General features: G+C 36.7%; 1 protein-coding gene across 6 annotated transcripts in view; it reads left to right on the plus strand.

The window, feature by feature from the left end:
* The first annotated feature begins 5,143 nt into the window (after positions 1-5,143).
* The window catches only part of myh14 (myosin, heavy chain 14, non-muscle), a 46,545-nt gene continuing 34,827 nt past the window's right edge, over positions 5,144-16,861 (plus strand). For 4 of the 6 annotated variants that reach the window (XM_081389489.1, XM_081389492.1, XM_081389494.1 and 1 more), the window contains exons 1-3: positions 5,160-5,300; positions 10,926-11,094; positions 15,852-16,058. In XM_081389489.1, the coding sequence (XP_081245615.1) occupies positions 10,936-11,094; positions 15,852-16,058 (366 nt within the window). In that variant the 5' untranslated portion in view covers positions 5,160-5,300; positions 10,926-10,935. Of the gene's footprint in view, positions 5,301-10,925; positions 11,095-15,851; positions 16,059-16,861 lie in introns of all 6 variants that reach the window. The other 2 variants (XM_081389490.1, XM_081389493.1) reach the window with 1 other exon arrangement.

Raw genomic sequence — 16,861 nt, forward strand, 5'->3', positions numbered from 1 at the left:
AGATATTTGGCTCACCAAAGACGATTACAAAGGTAGGGTTTCCACCCGTCCCGTAAAATACGGAATCATCCCGACTTTAAAGGTAAAATTATGTATTTTACATAGACCCACACATTTATATGCGGGTGATGTTAGCGTCTTTGTTTCCATAGCGACGGAGTCTAGAGAACATGCGCAGCAATGTATCTTACAAGGTAACACGATGTAACCTATCACTTGAAATGTGTCCCCACATTAAGTCCTTGAGTTTGAGGGTATTGGACCTGGAAAGTCCTTGAAAGGTCATTGAATTTGAAGTTAACCAAGGTGTGGGAACCCTGAAAAAGTTGAAATGACTTATATTTAAGTTGATTGTACTTAAAAAATTTAAGGCAGCAACTTTTTTTGTGAATCCCCTCCAAATAGAATGAGCTTTGTAGAGAAGGAACTTTCGGATGGAGTCAGGCAGGAGGAAGCTGAAGTTTGAGCTGTTAAAGTGTGAGTCAGTGCAGCCATAGGGAATGTATTCAGGTCAATCAAATTGAAATGAGGTCAAAGACTTAATGACCGAAAACAGATCGACCTGGGGGTGAAATTAAAGCGTGAGGGGGAATATAGAGGGATTGATAGAGAAGGTCATTTGGACATGAGGAGAGCTGCAACACCGACCCAGTGTGCTGATTGAACCTGGCGATCTTTTGGAATCCACTCGACGCTGCAGTGGCTCCAGCACGGACCTGATAGAGACACAACAGTGGCGCCCAGTGGCTGCAACCTGGATGAGCCATTTCACAATTCACAAATAGGAAGGAAATACCTATAATACATAACCTCATATACCTATAATACCTATAATACATATGGCAATATCTTACACAAATAGGAATTTTTGGCAAAGCAAAAATCAAATAACTTGTTGCAAGAACTATTGTGTTTTGAACTGAATGTCAGAATGCCTGCTAGAGCCACTGCAAAAAAAAAAAAAGAAACTACTGAAAATATGCAGCATTTTCAAGTTCTTTCTCTTATGTACTGTATTTTTAATTTTCTATTTATTTAAGTTTAAGCACTGTTTTGTATCATGGTACACAAAGATTATGTGAAGCACTTTCGTAATTTGTAACATACCATATTTGTCACAATTGCACAGACCAAAAATGAATTAGCTAGATGGAAATGGAGTAACATATTGTATTATTTTTTTTGAAGGGTGTGGCTTGAAAGTATAAGAGATAATATGTTTGATTGCACAGCATGGGGAAACTCTGGTTTGACTCATGTACAGCACATGGATCTATCATCAGCCACTGTTTGAATTGTAGACTTTAATGTTTTGTGTTCCTTTAGTGTTTTAGAAGCGCGTAGTAGAAACTATGGTAAATTATTTATTTACACACTGTAGTATTGTTGTCATGACTGAGGCATGTCTTTTTTCTGTCTTCCCATTCATTCTTAAACAACCACACAAGCACCCTGACCTAAAGCATGTTGCCGGACAGGTTTTTTTCTTTTTGTAATTAGTTTGCCAGTGGTGTGCCTTTGAAAGTGAGCCTGCTTGTTTTGAGGTTTTAGGGAGTAATGGAGGACATTAGGATGTATTAATGCTTATGTTAAGTTATAGGCCCAGGTGGAATCTATATTTCCACATATTCTATGCAGATGTTTTGGAGAATATCTATGTTAATTCTATATTTCAATATAGTAAAATGTGTTAAATGGAGCTGAGATACTTGCCAAGTTTTCATCCAAGGATTTTTTTTGCAAAAAAAGTATATTTTTTCTGATATATCTGATGGAAATGCTATTATTGGTAAAAATTTTGTGAGCAGTGTTGGGGAAAGTTACTTTTTAAAGTATGCATTACAATATTGCATTACTCCCTAAAAAGTAACTAATTGCATTTCTTAGTTACTTTTTATGGAAAGTAATGCGTTACATTACTTTTGCGTTACGTTTTCTCACCTGGGCTTGCTTGTTTGTTTCTTAACAAACAAAAAACAAAACAAAAGTACAAAATGTAAAGGCATATTACAAAATGTAATATTCTGAATAAGCATTTCTGTATTTATTCATTTTGAGGAATATTGAATCTGTTTTTGTGCAAATGAGATGAGTAACTTGCTTACATTTACTCTAGAACTACAATAACCATCATATTCACACAGCGCACGCAACGCATCAGTTCATTCACGGAGAAAAAAAAGTAACATGCGTAAATATTAATAAAAATATTTTTCAAATAAGCAATGCAAATAAGTAACAGATATTTTGTTCAAAATTTTAAAGTAATCCATTACTTTACTAGTTACTTGAAAAATGGTATTTCACGTTACTTGTAATGTGTTACCCCCCCCCCCCCCAACACTGTTTGTGTCAATTCTTCAAATGTTGTGGAAAAAAACGTTTGGAAACACTTTTAGTTGAGAAAAGGGCTTTGACGCAAATAAAAGTGGTGTTGTTTGACAGAATTACTTCGAACTTCATGCACAGTGAAATGGTCTAACAAAATGTAAATTTGAAAAAAAAATTGTACTCTACGTTGCCCACATTTCGGGGAAGCTTTTCTCTCAGGGATTAAAAGTAGTTCAAAGAATGAAAACAAAAACTGAAAATTGAAAACAAACAAACCGTAAAAATGGAACACACTCAGTTTTAGTTATTCCAGAGTGAAAACATTGTTTTGAAAAGCTGGAAACCAGTTAGTAACAACAAACTGTGAATGTTGATACAACATTTGAAAAATTATTGATACTGACCTTTATAACTAAAGTTAGATATTGAATCAATGTCTCTGCATATGCGACAATACGTTTTTTTTTTTCCTATGTGACAATGTTTTTTATGCACACCATTTTATTGGTAAAACGCCAAAATGTATGATTAAAAAAAAAATGCATTTTCACGATAAAATAACAGTAAGAAGTGGATGAAAACTTGGCTACTGTTATAGCTACATGTATAATCAACTTATGCAAAATATTTATTAAATCTACATGCAAGGTGTGGGAGTTGTGTAGAACTTTGTGAATTATGGATATTCCAATTAAAATCTGTGGATATTTTTTGCTGAGTTTTGTGGATGCAGATTCTGTATGAGCTTCTGTCACTTAAAGGGATAGTTCACCCAAATATGACAATTCTTTCATCATTTACTCGCTGTCCCAAATCTCTACATTTCTTTCTCCTTTGAAAAGAAAAAGTTCTCTTGTCTTTTTTGACTTTCAAAATATCTTTTGTGTTCCATAGAAGAAAGAAATGCACATATGTTTTCAATGATATTTTTTCTCCAAAGAAATCTCTTACCAAGACTGCATTTATTTGATCAAAACATATATAGTAAAAACAATACTATTGTGAAATAATACTAATGTTACAGTGTCATAGTTGGAAAAATTCAAACTGTTTAATATTTTTTTAAATAGAAATATTTTTTAACACTGTAAATGTTTTTACTATTACTTTTGATCAATTGAACGCATCTTTGTTGAATAAAAGTATTAATATCTTTTCTTTCAAAAAATTATATGCAATTAAATATATTAATACATCACAGAAAGGTTTTTTTTTTAAGCATAGAAGATTTATGGTTAAATTTAGTCAGACAATTCATATTCATATAGAGGCGGAAGATAAAATTGTCTCTGTCTCTCCAGTTCTGCAGATGATAGTTACCCTGTTCAAGTTAAACTTAGGGATATGTACACTTGTTACTATATTAAGAAAATCTTAGATATAGCCTTGGGCTCTGTTTCAATAAACAATTGTTGCTTAATTGACCCACTTATGCTTATTTGCTATTGTAATCTATTTTTCTTTTTCCTGTTTCTCTGTATGTAAGCTTGCCTGTTTATCATTAGTCTTCATGATCACACAATTCTATTAATATGCCTGTGTGTTGTGTGTGACAGTGCTTGTCTGGTCACTCCAGTTTAACACCTCTGCCATAACTGGACCATCACTTGCACTTCGACCTCATTGTTTTCTAAATACTTGTACTCTAAAAAGCATTACCCTGTCTAATTATCAGATGCTTTCATTACTCCATTCAGTATTGCATGAGTTCACCATGGCATCCAGTGGCTCATGTTCTATTTTTAATTCATTTTCTAAATGCAGTTTAAGTTATCGGTCCGTCAGTGTACAGGCCTCTGTGCTGTTCCTTTGATACCATTCACATTACTGAATGTGCTTCATGGACAAGAATAAACAAACATGTTTTCTTCACTTGTCTCATTTCTATTTGTATTCCAACATTTCTTTTAATTGCATGCAGGGCTTAAAAAGGTAAGAATTTTTATAACGTCTGAATTGTAATAATTGTTAGGTAATGACAGTATTTCCTATTAGCCTAATATTAACAAGAACAACATGTTAATTTATATTATTATTAATATTAATAATTAATCATCGTCATTATTATGCTTTAACGACGTATTTATCGATTGTAATACAATATGAATATTCTTATTAATATTATGAATATTATTATGAGGTCTGATAATTGCCCACATGTAAAAAAAAAAAAAAAAAAAAAAAAAATCAATAATAGTAATAATCAAATGCTAAACGGTAACTATGTCAGCTGTACAGACGAAAATGGTTTATTTGTGCTCAAATGAAATATAATCTCGAATTTTGTTCCGTTTTTGACCTAATTGTTAGGCGCGGACATCCAGACCTCGCTCTTCAGATTCCTCGGCATTAATGCGGAATCTGGGGCGTCCAGCTTCAGGGATCATTCCCGCGGCAGACAGTCAGACACACTGCGCTGCTGTCAACAAAGAGCGCGCAAATCTCTACCCCTCCGCGCGACAGTCCTGCAGCGGCACCTGCTGCTCTCGCGCCATTGGCCACCAGCAACGTCAATCAGGACAAGCCTCACCCAATCCTCTCGATTCATTGGTTCTCCAGCGCTGTCGTTCTTATCATCGCGCGTATGATTGGCTGTCGAGCTAGAATCCGCCAGTACAAAGGCGTGGCCGCTCTGTCCTATTCACAAGGCGGGTTTAAAGGGATAGTAAGGGCTTTAATTAGCTTCTATTTTCTGAAGGGCGGGACTACGCGTGTATATCCTAAACGCCATTGGTCAATAGTGAGGAAGCGTCGGCGTTTTGGTGAAGTCCTCCGTTTGCCATCACTTCTCTTTACTGTCTATTTTATTCTCAGTGTGATTGAGTTTGCGGCTTCACACGAGCGCTGTAATGTGAAAAGCCGCATTTGCCCTATTAGCCCTCTCACACTGAAAAAGAAAAACACGAGAGCACGTTTCTTTTCTCTTCACAGCTCTAGCCATATCCCGAGAGTGGATTAACACATTTAAGGTAAGACACGCGTTGTCTCTTGTATTATGTCCGTATCTCCTTATTCTGCGCCGTGCGCGTGATCATGTTTCAGTGGGTTATAAGGCCTCGAAATAAAGCCGAAAATGACACCGGAGAGGGACAGTCCCCCCCAAGAGTGTGTATAGAAGATCTGGCAAGACCCCGGCATCAAAATGCATTATAGAAAACAGTCACAACGCTGGCACATTAACAGCATTTGCGGTATCAAAACGTTTTATACATTATGTATTAAGTGTTTTCCAATAGCACGCTCTCTGGGATACAAGTAAATGCATATATTTAATAATTCAGAGACATACAGAAACATTAATGTCTCATCTTCATATGCAGATACAGTAATCACCGTTAAAGGGTGTTTCCCTGAGCCATCTTAAGAAAGTATGAACGGTCCATGCCTTTCTGTGCTGCATTAACCCATCAGAGCTGCTCTATTTATTTGTCACATTTAGCCTAATAATGCCCGAGGTGTGGTTTCTTCTCGTTTTAGGTCTTTTATTATGAGAATAGATAAGCTTTGCAAGACATACATGTACACGATCCCAGCCCGGCTACCGGCGCGGTGTCTCAAAACCTAGGGCACTTACTACCTAGACAGCATTATAAGGCAGCATGACTCAGTCAGACTGGAACGCGCTTATAATACCGCAAAAACGCCGTATCGTAATTATGTTTCCATGAGAACCGGACGTCACTAACGTTAGCGGTATCGTGATAATATAATAAAGAATAGACCGCGTGTTTGATGCTTTTTTTTTGCCGCGTCAGATGATGAGGATCCGTCAAGGAGAACCACACACACACATGATCATGTTGATGTCCTTTGTTTAGTCTCATCTGATCATGTATATAATTATCTCACTAGTCAGAAATGAAAGATCAACATCAAACTACCCTAATTTGTGTATTGGAGAGAGAGGACAGTCATGCATCTGTCACAGCCAAATTTATATATGAACCTCAGGCAACAGTCACAGCTCTGAAATTCATACTGACTTCATTCATTGTTTGTACAGTGGAGTAGTCTTTATTTTATTTATTAATTTTAAATTAGTTTTTCCTTATATTTTGCAATTATTTTTATTGATAAAAATATTGTTTATTTTTTTCCATTATTTAGAATGTTTTTTCTTTTCTTTGATGTGTTGGCAATATTTGACATAAAATACTTTTAAAAGAGAAAATTGAGAGCGGATGAGAACGAGACATACCGAATGAAAGAGATACACCCTCATTCCTGTCATATTTGTCATGCACATGCACACACACTCGGACAGGTTCACCTCTTGTGAGTAAGACATGATCTCATAGTCACTGTGAGAGGGATGGTGTTAATGGGAAAGGTGTGTGTAACCCAGATCCCTTGACTTTCCATTGTAGTGAACACACACTCACATCATGCTTGAACCATTGAAGAATCCATTAATCTGACCATCGACCATTAATCTGAATATTGAGAGGCACGTGTTGGTTATGACCCTGCATCTTACACATTATTCAGTGTGATCATTTCATATATATCATATATAATAAATATCTTCAAAGTGCAACTGGTGCAACTGTCATGTGGCAGATGCTGCCAACACACTTAAAGGAAAACACACCCAAGTGATTGACATGCGTAGACTAAACCTACCAGCATTACGATCATTCTGTGCTATGTGAAAAAAAAAAAAAACTCTGAAGCCCTCTGGGGAATTTTGAGGACTGGGATTAAGAGCAGATGACTAAAAAACAATAGTTTGGCTAGTTCATACACATTCCCTATGTGTTGCACAACCTCAGTCAGAAAACTTGGATGACTTTAATTGGTTTCACAAGTTTCGTAATGACAAGTCCTGAAACCCAGACGGGTGAGGCCACTACTGCGTCTGGTCAAGCAGGACCTGTATTGCCCACAGGCTCTTCTTCAGCGCTAGGATGTCAGAACAAAGTGCTCTAATTGATCTCAATATGGATTTATACTGTGTATAACAATGCTCTTTTAATCAGCGAACCTGTTTATCTGAGCGATACTGAATATGAGAATGAGGATTTTTTTTTTTCACCCAAAAATAAAAATGATCTTATTCACTCGTCCTCATGTTGTTCCAAACCTGACTGATATACAAGACGTGTATGCATATTTGAATGCATATCTGTCTCTGCCATAGTATAAGCTGATGTGCACACATACAGTATATTACATTATGTATTTTAAAATTACTTTTAATACTTTATAGATTCAATTAATATTGCCTCATTGTTATTATTTATGTAGTTTAAGTAATTTTAAAGGCTATTGGGTCACACTTTATTACTTGTTACTTGTAGTAATTACATTAAACGAAACATGGTTACACTTTATTTTAAGGTGTCCTTGTTACAGTGTAATTATACATTTCAGTATTGAGTAATATAATTAACTACATACTTGTGTTAGGAATAGGGGTTGGTTTGGTTTAGGGTTAGTTACATGTAATTATGCGTAATTGACTGCTATTACCACAGTAAGTACATGTAGCATATGTAACAAAGACACTGTAAACTAAAGTGTCAACAGAAACACTAACCCTAAACCAAACTCTGATCTTGAATTATTATTACCTAGTATTAATTGTATAATTACACCTTACAATAAAGTGTAACTGTTGATTGTTTAATGGGTCTATTTTTTTATTAGGCTACTTACTACAAAACATATCTGATTGCTTGATTAATCATCATTAAAATAGTTATTACCAAAATAATTGACAGTGACTGACAGCCCTACACACCATATTTTAATGTTGAAAACAAATATGAATGACATTAGAGAGCTATTTATTTTGGTCTGTTTCTTACACAAAAGTATCATATGGATTACGAATGTAATATAGTGCACAAATCAAAAAGACCACTTTAATAGGGATTATTTATGTGTGTCATTTTTGGAGCTCGATCCCCATTCACATTCAATAAAGAGCAGCGATGGGATTCTGTGTAACATCTCCTTTTGTGTTCCATGGAAAAAATGTCATGCAGGTTTGAAACATGAGGTTGAGTAAATGGATGAACTAGCCTATATCTTTAAACTGGGCAGGTTTAGTGTTCATCTAGCTTTAAGATGTAGTAACCCACTATAATGCACTAGAATGCAATGAAGTAGTCGGGCTTATTTGCCGGTATGTATCATGGATTGGACTTTACTGTACGGCCTGAATGGCCTGTTTTTCTCTGGACGTTTATATGTGTAGACCTCATTTCCACTCTTGGCTTTCTGGCCTGGTTGTCACTTCACCGATCCATCAAATTCAGAACATGCACATTGTCCCCCTATCCACCTCAGACACACACGTGCACACACACACACACACACACACACACACACACACACACACACACACACACACACACACACACACACACACACACACACACACACACACACACACACACACAGGAACACCCCTGCATCAAACACACAGATAGCAAGACAAAACTTGTATGTAGATGTTGTGTGTCATTTTTATTTCCATGCTAAAATACTTTATCCTATCCCAGTTTAACATGCAATATTATTATAAGTAAGCCGTTCATTGATATGATTTCCCTCATAAGTCTAAACACGGTGGTGGTATGAAAACGCTGCTCTGCTTTAAGCGATTTCTGAGAAACATTGTTGAACACTGTTGATATTTGAATTCAACCCAAACACACACACCCCTCCCTTCATTGCTCCGCCCCCAAAATGCATGAACACGCAATGCAAGAGTAGGTGTCTCTTTATCATAGCTAAAGCGGAGCAAAATAATGCTTGCAAAATAAAGATGACGAACGAACGACAAGGAAGAACAAAAAATGAAAATAACAGTACATGAGTATATACAAGCAAGAGTTGTTTGTTAGTAACCACTAGTAGCACAGCAGCTCCAGATAAACAGTGACACTCAAAACTGTCCTGTTACTAGAGCTAACATTAACAACAGCATAAACCAATGTTACTCTGTGTCCGTTTTCAGATCTTACCACTTCGGTCTCGGCTCTGGAAAGCTTTTCTAATACTAACACGAGTCCTAAAGCTCTTGCCTGATCATAACCCTTCTTTTTCCAGTGATATTCATTGGACATTTTCTCTTTTACAATGTCTCTCAGCCATTTCTCTTTCTACAGTCTTTCTTCAGTCTCCCTCTCACTCACTCTCTCTCTCTCTCTCCTCCCCCATCATGATTAGACACGCCCCCTACTGCTGATTGGCTACAAGTGTGTTGCGCTCGGACCGATCCACTTTCTACAGCGTTTCTCAGAAATGGCTAACTGCATGCCAAAGAGTGAAAGGTTTAGCTGGTTGGATGATTTTGTTAGCACATGTTGTAAGATGTTGCAACTAGACCATTTGGCTGCAAAGTAAGATGTAAAAAAGGAAAGAAATTAGTCATAATGAAACGGAATTGTGATCGTCTTTTCTTCCCTATAGTGATCGTATGAGTGAGGCTAATGAGAAATGGCTAATGAGAAACAATTCTAATCTTTTGAACTTTCTATTCATCAAAGAATCCTGAAAAAGAATGTAATACGGTTTCCACAAAAATATTAATTAAGCAGCAAAACATAACAATAAGCAGTTTTTAATTAATTAAGCAGTTTTTAACATAACAATAAAACATTTTCTTGATCATCAAATCAGCATATTATGATGATTTTTTATGGATCATGTGACGACACTGGAGTAATGATGCTGAAAATTCAGATTTGAAAATATTCAAAAGTATAACTAAAGTAAAAAAAATATTTTTTTATTTTAAATTGTAATGATAATTTCACAATATTACAGTTTCTTACTGTATTTTTGATCATATAAATGTCATAAAACCGCCAACTTTTAAACAGTATTTTCAAATCACTGTCATAAGCAAAATCTAAATATCTGCTGTGGCCAGTAGCTGTTTTTAGTACGATAGTAGTGCATCTCACCCTAATGGATGGCACCAGATTTGTCAGTTCTTGCTGTGAGATGTCTCGCCACTCTTCCTCCATGGCACTTGCAAGTTCTCAAACAGGTCTTGGGTCACACGTTATGGTTACACGTGGTTTGGCTCTGCAAGGACGATCAGCTGTAGCACTGCTTAGGTGTCTTTCATTACGGACACTGCAGTTTATTGCTCTGGCCACATCTGCAGTTCTTATGCCTCTTGCATGTATCCTGAAAAATAGACATTTTGTTCGTTCACGTTATTTTTAGTGTTATTATAGTGGTGCAGAAATGCAGTAACAAGATCAAAGATACACATATGTACATGTGGTTGTTTATTTTCTTAATCATATTTGCACAGGCTATGCAAAGTCACACACATTTCCTCATCTGCATTCTCTTGCTGAAGCTCTTGATCAGTGTGTCCTTCAGTGTAACTGCAGTATTAAATGTCACAATACTGTAATCATCTCCATATTTCTCTCTCAACACTCTGTCTGTTGGTTTGCCTCCCCTCGTCCCTCTCTGTTGCCCTATCCTGTGACTGATGGACTGGCTGATTGCCTCAGTGGCATAATAATGATAAGGGTTATAATTCGATTAAGGGTAATGATCGGTCTCTGCTGTGTTTCCTCCATGAAGAGTTACAACTCTCTCTCTTTGTTTCTCCTACGCAGTGCTACAACCATGTCCAGGCCAGCGGGGGGCAGTGTTAATGATGTCACCTGCTTCCTGTCCACGGGGGCGGGGCCTGGGTCACCAAGCTCAAAGTTCTCCGCCTCCAGCCAAGCTGATTGGGCGGCTAAGAGACTCGTATGGGTGCCTTCAGAGAAACATGGGTTTGAGGTAAGGCTGATACAAAAAGTTTTGGTTTTTGATAGCCAGTGCTGATATTTTAGAAGGTATTGTGGCCGATGTAAAGGCGATATATATATATATATATATAATCTATTTAATTTAAAGATAGTAAATAATACATGCTGTTATAAAATGTATATTTATTTAACAATATATTATATAAAAACTAAATTGGATTTTTTTTTTTTTTTAATGAACCAATATGGAAAAACATATTTACAGAATTTTAACTGGGTGAAAATCAGTTAATGCAAAATTTACATACACAGTGAATATGACAATAATAATAATAAATTAAAGACAGAAATTTTCAATAAATGGTATACAAAAAAGTATTATAGTTTTTGCCTTTCGATCAGGCCTACTAATACTAGAAAGGCAAAGGCAAACGCTAATCTTTTTTCAAATGCTGTTTCATTTCTTTAACATTTCAGATCTAATAAATTATTAGACATAATTGTCATACAAAGACTGTAAACTCAGCACTGTCAAAATAAAAGTCCCAGTGCTGTCAAAATACAAGTCCCGCTTCCGACACTTACTGGCCAAACAGAAAAAATGCAACGATTTATTGGTCCAACATTAAGAACAGTGATCACACAGAATGTGTTTTTCCATTTCACTGCACTACTTTTCCATTGTTTTTCAATGTAATCACATGCTAGATGGACGTCTATAACCCTCATGTCAAGCATTACACATCATTTCAAAAATGTGAATCTCAAGTTAACTTTTTCCTTGCCAGCATTTTTTTTAAAAGTTGCCAGCCAATGCCAGTATTTTGGATCATTTTCACAAAATATTTTATTCTAGCTTCATTCATTCCTTTTCATTTGAATGTGGGTAAGTTTTATAAAAAAAAGCAACATTCTGAACACAAAGCTGAGAAACTACGTCCGTGTCATTTTCAAAACGATGATCAAAACATAGAGTAGATTGCGTCCTTCAACTATGGGGTTAGATTTGTTTCATTATTCCAAATAAATAGATTGAGATTCACAAATAAATGTAAATAGTTACACAAAAATGAAAAAAATTGACAAATAAATAAAATGAGATTTGCATATAACAACTATTTACAAATGTGTTTTATGTCACATACACAACTCTGCATTTTGTGAATTGCTTCCTGAGCATTTGTACATCCCCGCACACATTTATGGATTTTGAAAAATCCACAAATAAATGGACTCCACCAACCGGTAGACTCTAAGCCAATCAGATAACAGCCATTTGAGGTGACCAATCATAGCATGCTCTCGCTCCAACCAATCAGGATTTGCTTTACAGTCAGTCTTGCCCTGAATTAACTTTGCTCATTCATCTGCATTGGCTCAAATAAGAAGTATAAGGCCCATGAAATGGTACAGTAAAAGATGTTTAAATTTTAGATTTCGTTAGACCATTAGACTGTGTATCAAGCCAAACCACAGTATTATATTTTATTCGCCTTTGAAAATGCGAGAAAGACCGAGCTTTACATCTCTGTTATGGGAACAACACATTATGGAAGTGTCACGTTATTCAAGATAGAACAAGCATCAATAAATAGCTGACTAATGAATAACTGGATTCAACCTTGTGATAGACATGTGAGTTTGTTTAATAGGTGTAATTAAGTGTAAAAACCGCCAATAGCGCTTTCCAGTTCTTCAGTCAAGCAGTTTCAATGACGGATATGAGCAGCTCCGTGTTTTACGCTCTATAGATCATTATAAATAGTATTTTAAACATTACATAAATGTGTTACAATTCCATTTGTTTGTAGAGAAGATATAGGCTAGCTAGGTGGGTTGTAAGAGATCATATTGATCATGGATTTAAAAGTGAAATGCTCAGAAGCGATATGCATATTTATTTATAGGTTAAAACACTTGATCACACAAATAACATTTAATATGAATCAGGCTTAATAGATTTTAAATTGTAAAAGTTACTTACAGCATCCAAAATAAATGCAGATTTTTCAGCATTGCTAGATTTTTATTTGCATAATCCACTCCATACCCCATAAAGGGTAGCCTACTATTTGCTTTTGACACACATGGCCCTATCTTACACCCGGCGCAATGCAGCACCAAGCGCGATGCAAGTGTTTTTTGCTAGTTTCAGTCCAACGCAGTTATCATTTTCATGTCCTGCGCCACGTTGTTTAAATAGCAAATGCATTTGTGGTCTAAAAACGAGGTGTGTTCTGGCGCATTGTTGGTGCGTTGCTATTTTGAGGCAACAGAAATAGACTGCGCCATTGACCAACTGAAACCTGGTCTAAAGTCAATGGTCCAATATTTTTTTTGTTATTTAAAGAGCGTGTTATAGTAATGTGCGCCTATAGGCGGGTCCACAACGCGCGTACATTCTGCTTATTAAACACACAGGGACGCACAGCAGCACACAAACATGTCAGATATTAAAATGAAATTATTATTGTGTACAGAAAGATATGGTGGAATCCAGCTTGTCCCGTAGATGGTCTGCTTGCGCACTTTTACCGTTTGCGCTCTGGAGACCGCTTCGGTCTTTCCACTATCAAATTCCGTCATGTAAATAGCGAATCTGCCATGGCGCGAGCACAACTGGCATTTAAAGGGAATGGGAGATGAGACTCTGATTGGTTTAACGCATGTAAATCCCAAAACACACCCATTACTCATTAAGAGAATAGGGACAACCCTTTTAGACCATTCGCCGGGTGCGCCAACCATTTTTCTCGTCGTTAAACTAGCAAAAGTGGATTCGGACACGCCCTAAGTGAACATGCGCCGTGCGCTTTAGACCATGCGCTTAGATCGTTAAAATAGGGCCCACAGTGTTATTGATCATGATGCTTGGGATCTGTGAGTAATCATAATTTGTGTCTAATCCTGAGTTTATCCTGATTCACTGATCCTGATGGAAATAAACTCCAATAATCTTTTGGAAACGTGGTTACCACACAAGCAGCTCAATTTGAAAACTTCTTGACACTCAGGAACACACAGGGAAAACGCAGGAGAAATCGCAAACCACTACGAGAACTCTAAAGAACGGAGTATAAATACAGTACAAGGCGAACATAATGGCAGACAGGTGCAGATAATATGTAACCATAGGAACAAACGAGGACATAATCAGAAACAAAGGAAACCAAAACTAAACAGAGCAGGGATACAGGAACTAAGGGAAACAAAACAGAATATCAAAATAAGAGTCCAAAATCGTGACACCTGCGTGTAAACAGCAAAAATATGTTCTGTATGAACCGGCCCTAAGACTGTTCTTTTCAATACAGTGACAGCATACAAGTGGTCCATATGGCTCATAAGCTATATTCATAAGTATGATTATGATTGATATGATTCATATGATTGATTTCTGTGTGAAACAAACCCAAATTTATGTTGTTATTGACTAAAAAAATCTACCCCTCCTCTGTAGCTTTTAAATATCATTCCCACTTACGGATATACAAAATTGCCACCTTGTGTCTCTTGTGAACATAGAACCAGTTTTAATATTCCCTATAATTCCAAGGTAACCAGAGCTTTTAGCTGGTTGCCCAAGGTTCTTGAGGAGCTGTTGTATTACAAGCCATGACAGGAGGCTCTAATCTGCCGCTCAACTTTTGACCTTGTTTATGTTGGTCTCCTCCTAGTTAAAGTTTCAGATCTTAAAAGCTACTTCAGAAAGTCCTATGCAGCCCACCTACCAAACACGTGGCTTTAGTGCTTTGATATGACACTCTATAAATAACTCAATACACTTGTTGAACCAAGGGTTGCTCAATGCTAAACGTCACCGCAATGCAAAATGAGGCCTCGTCATGAAGTGTCCCATGTTGAGAATGTGATTGACTGCCAGAGAGAACAGAGAGAGAGAGATCTCAGCACTTCCTGTTGGAGGCCATGAAGGCGGCACTCTATACTCTCACTCTCTATGTCTCAGTATATCTATTTCTGTTTCTGGACCCCTGACACACTCCCCCTCAGACTGTCTGTCTCCATCAAACATGAATGTATTCTCTGTTTCCAACAAAGTGAATATGCTTGTGTGAGAGACTCAGTGGTCTGTAGGAGAATATTAAGTATCATTATCAATCTCTGAAACACAGAAACTGTTTGTGTTTATCTCACAATGTTGTTTGAATAAACCCACTAAAGTCCCACTGTGCTTTGGTAACATTTCTGGTAGGGTGCATCTCCTGAAACCATCATCAGAAAGACCTTAAGATAAATACTTATGGATTTACAATATTTTGAGCTGCAAATGATAACTTCACACATATTTGAAATTGTCCTATGACATCCTATGACATGAAATTAATCTAAATTTAATTGATCTCATGGATGTGGCTGTTGGGGTTTATGCTCATAGTGGCACCAGCTGACTGCAGTAAATGCTGCTCATTCAGATGATTGCCCGCCTTGCCTCCGGGGGCTTGGGCCCGTCATCGCTGCTTGCAGCTATATTTTTATTTATTGTTTTACATTACAGTACTGAGACATTAATGTGCATTATTGTCATGAAAACAGTGTCACAATTATTTTGGAGTGAAATTTTAGATTTCTGTCTACATAATATCAGAGCCAACATTGGACATTTGACTTTACAGTTATTATGACTTTAATATTAATATTAGGACATTGACCCATTGGCTGCAAATGTGGAGTTGGTAGCGAATGTTCGATGAAAGACATTTTACATAGAGCGCAATCATTTAATCTCTCATCATCCTTTCTTTTTCTGCCTGTCTTTCCTTTGGTCAGTCTGCAAGTGTGCGTGAGGAGCGGGGCGACGAGGTGGAGGTGGAGCTTACTGAAACTGGGAAGAAAATAACGCTTTCGAGGGAGGAGCTGCAGCGGATGAACCCTCCCCGATTCAGCAAAGTCGAAGATATGGCAGATCTCACATGCCTCAATGAGGCCTCTGTCTTACACAATCTACGAGAGAGATACTATTCAGGGCTCATATATGTGAGTGTTTCCCTTTAGCCAGAGTTGTTTCCCACATGTTTTTAGCAATCATTTAGTCCTGACGCATGCCCACGACTGTGCCCTGCCATCACATGAGTGTGTGGGTTTTCTCTGAGTAAGTGAGAAGGATAGTGTTACACACACAGATATGCACGTGTGTGTTTGTTCATCAAAGGCTCACGGTTTGAATTTCTGCCTAGGTTTCATGTAGAACGCAGCCAAGAAAGTACAAACACACATGAACAGACACACTTATACAAACACAAGATCAAGGAGTATTTATATATAAGGAGTATCTCTTTTACTAACATAAAAGTTAGTAAATACTTGTGTGTGTGTGTGTGTGTGTGTGTGTGTGTGTGTGTGTGTGTGTGTGTGTGTGTGTGTGTGTGTGTGTGTGTGTGTGTGTGTGTGTGTGTGTGTGTGTGTGTGTGTGTGTGTGTGTTGTGTGTATATATACAAACGCACACACATATACACAAACTTTTATGTTAGATGCGATTAATCGATTTGATTGCACAAGTAAAATGTAATTATATATACATTTTTTCACTTTAACGTCATCCAGAATTTTGACTAAAATAAATGTAGAGTAAAATTCACTCAAATTAATATGGTACATTTATTATTATTTTTATATTATTATTAATATTATATATAAAGTAACATAACACACAAAACAAAACGGGAAACAATACAGTTTTCCACCAAAATAAAAGCTCAGTGGTTTAACATTTGAAAAATAGGAAATTAAGACACAAATATTAGTTTTAGTTATACTAATTTAATAATTAGTTATTAGT

Source organism: Scardinius erythrophthalmus (genome assembly GCF_964197995.2).
Source record: "Scardinius erythrophthalmus genome assembly, chromosome: 16".
NCBI lineage: Eukaryota > Metazoa > Chordata > Actinopteri > Cypriniformes > Leuciscidae > Scardinius > Scardinius erythrophthalmus.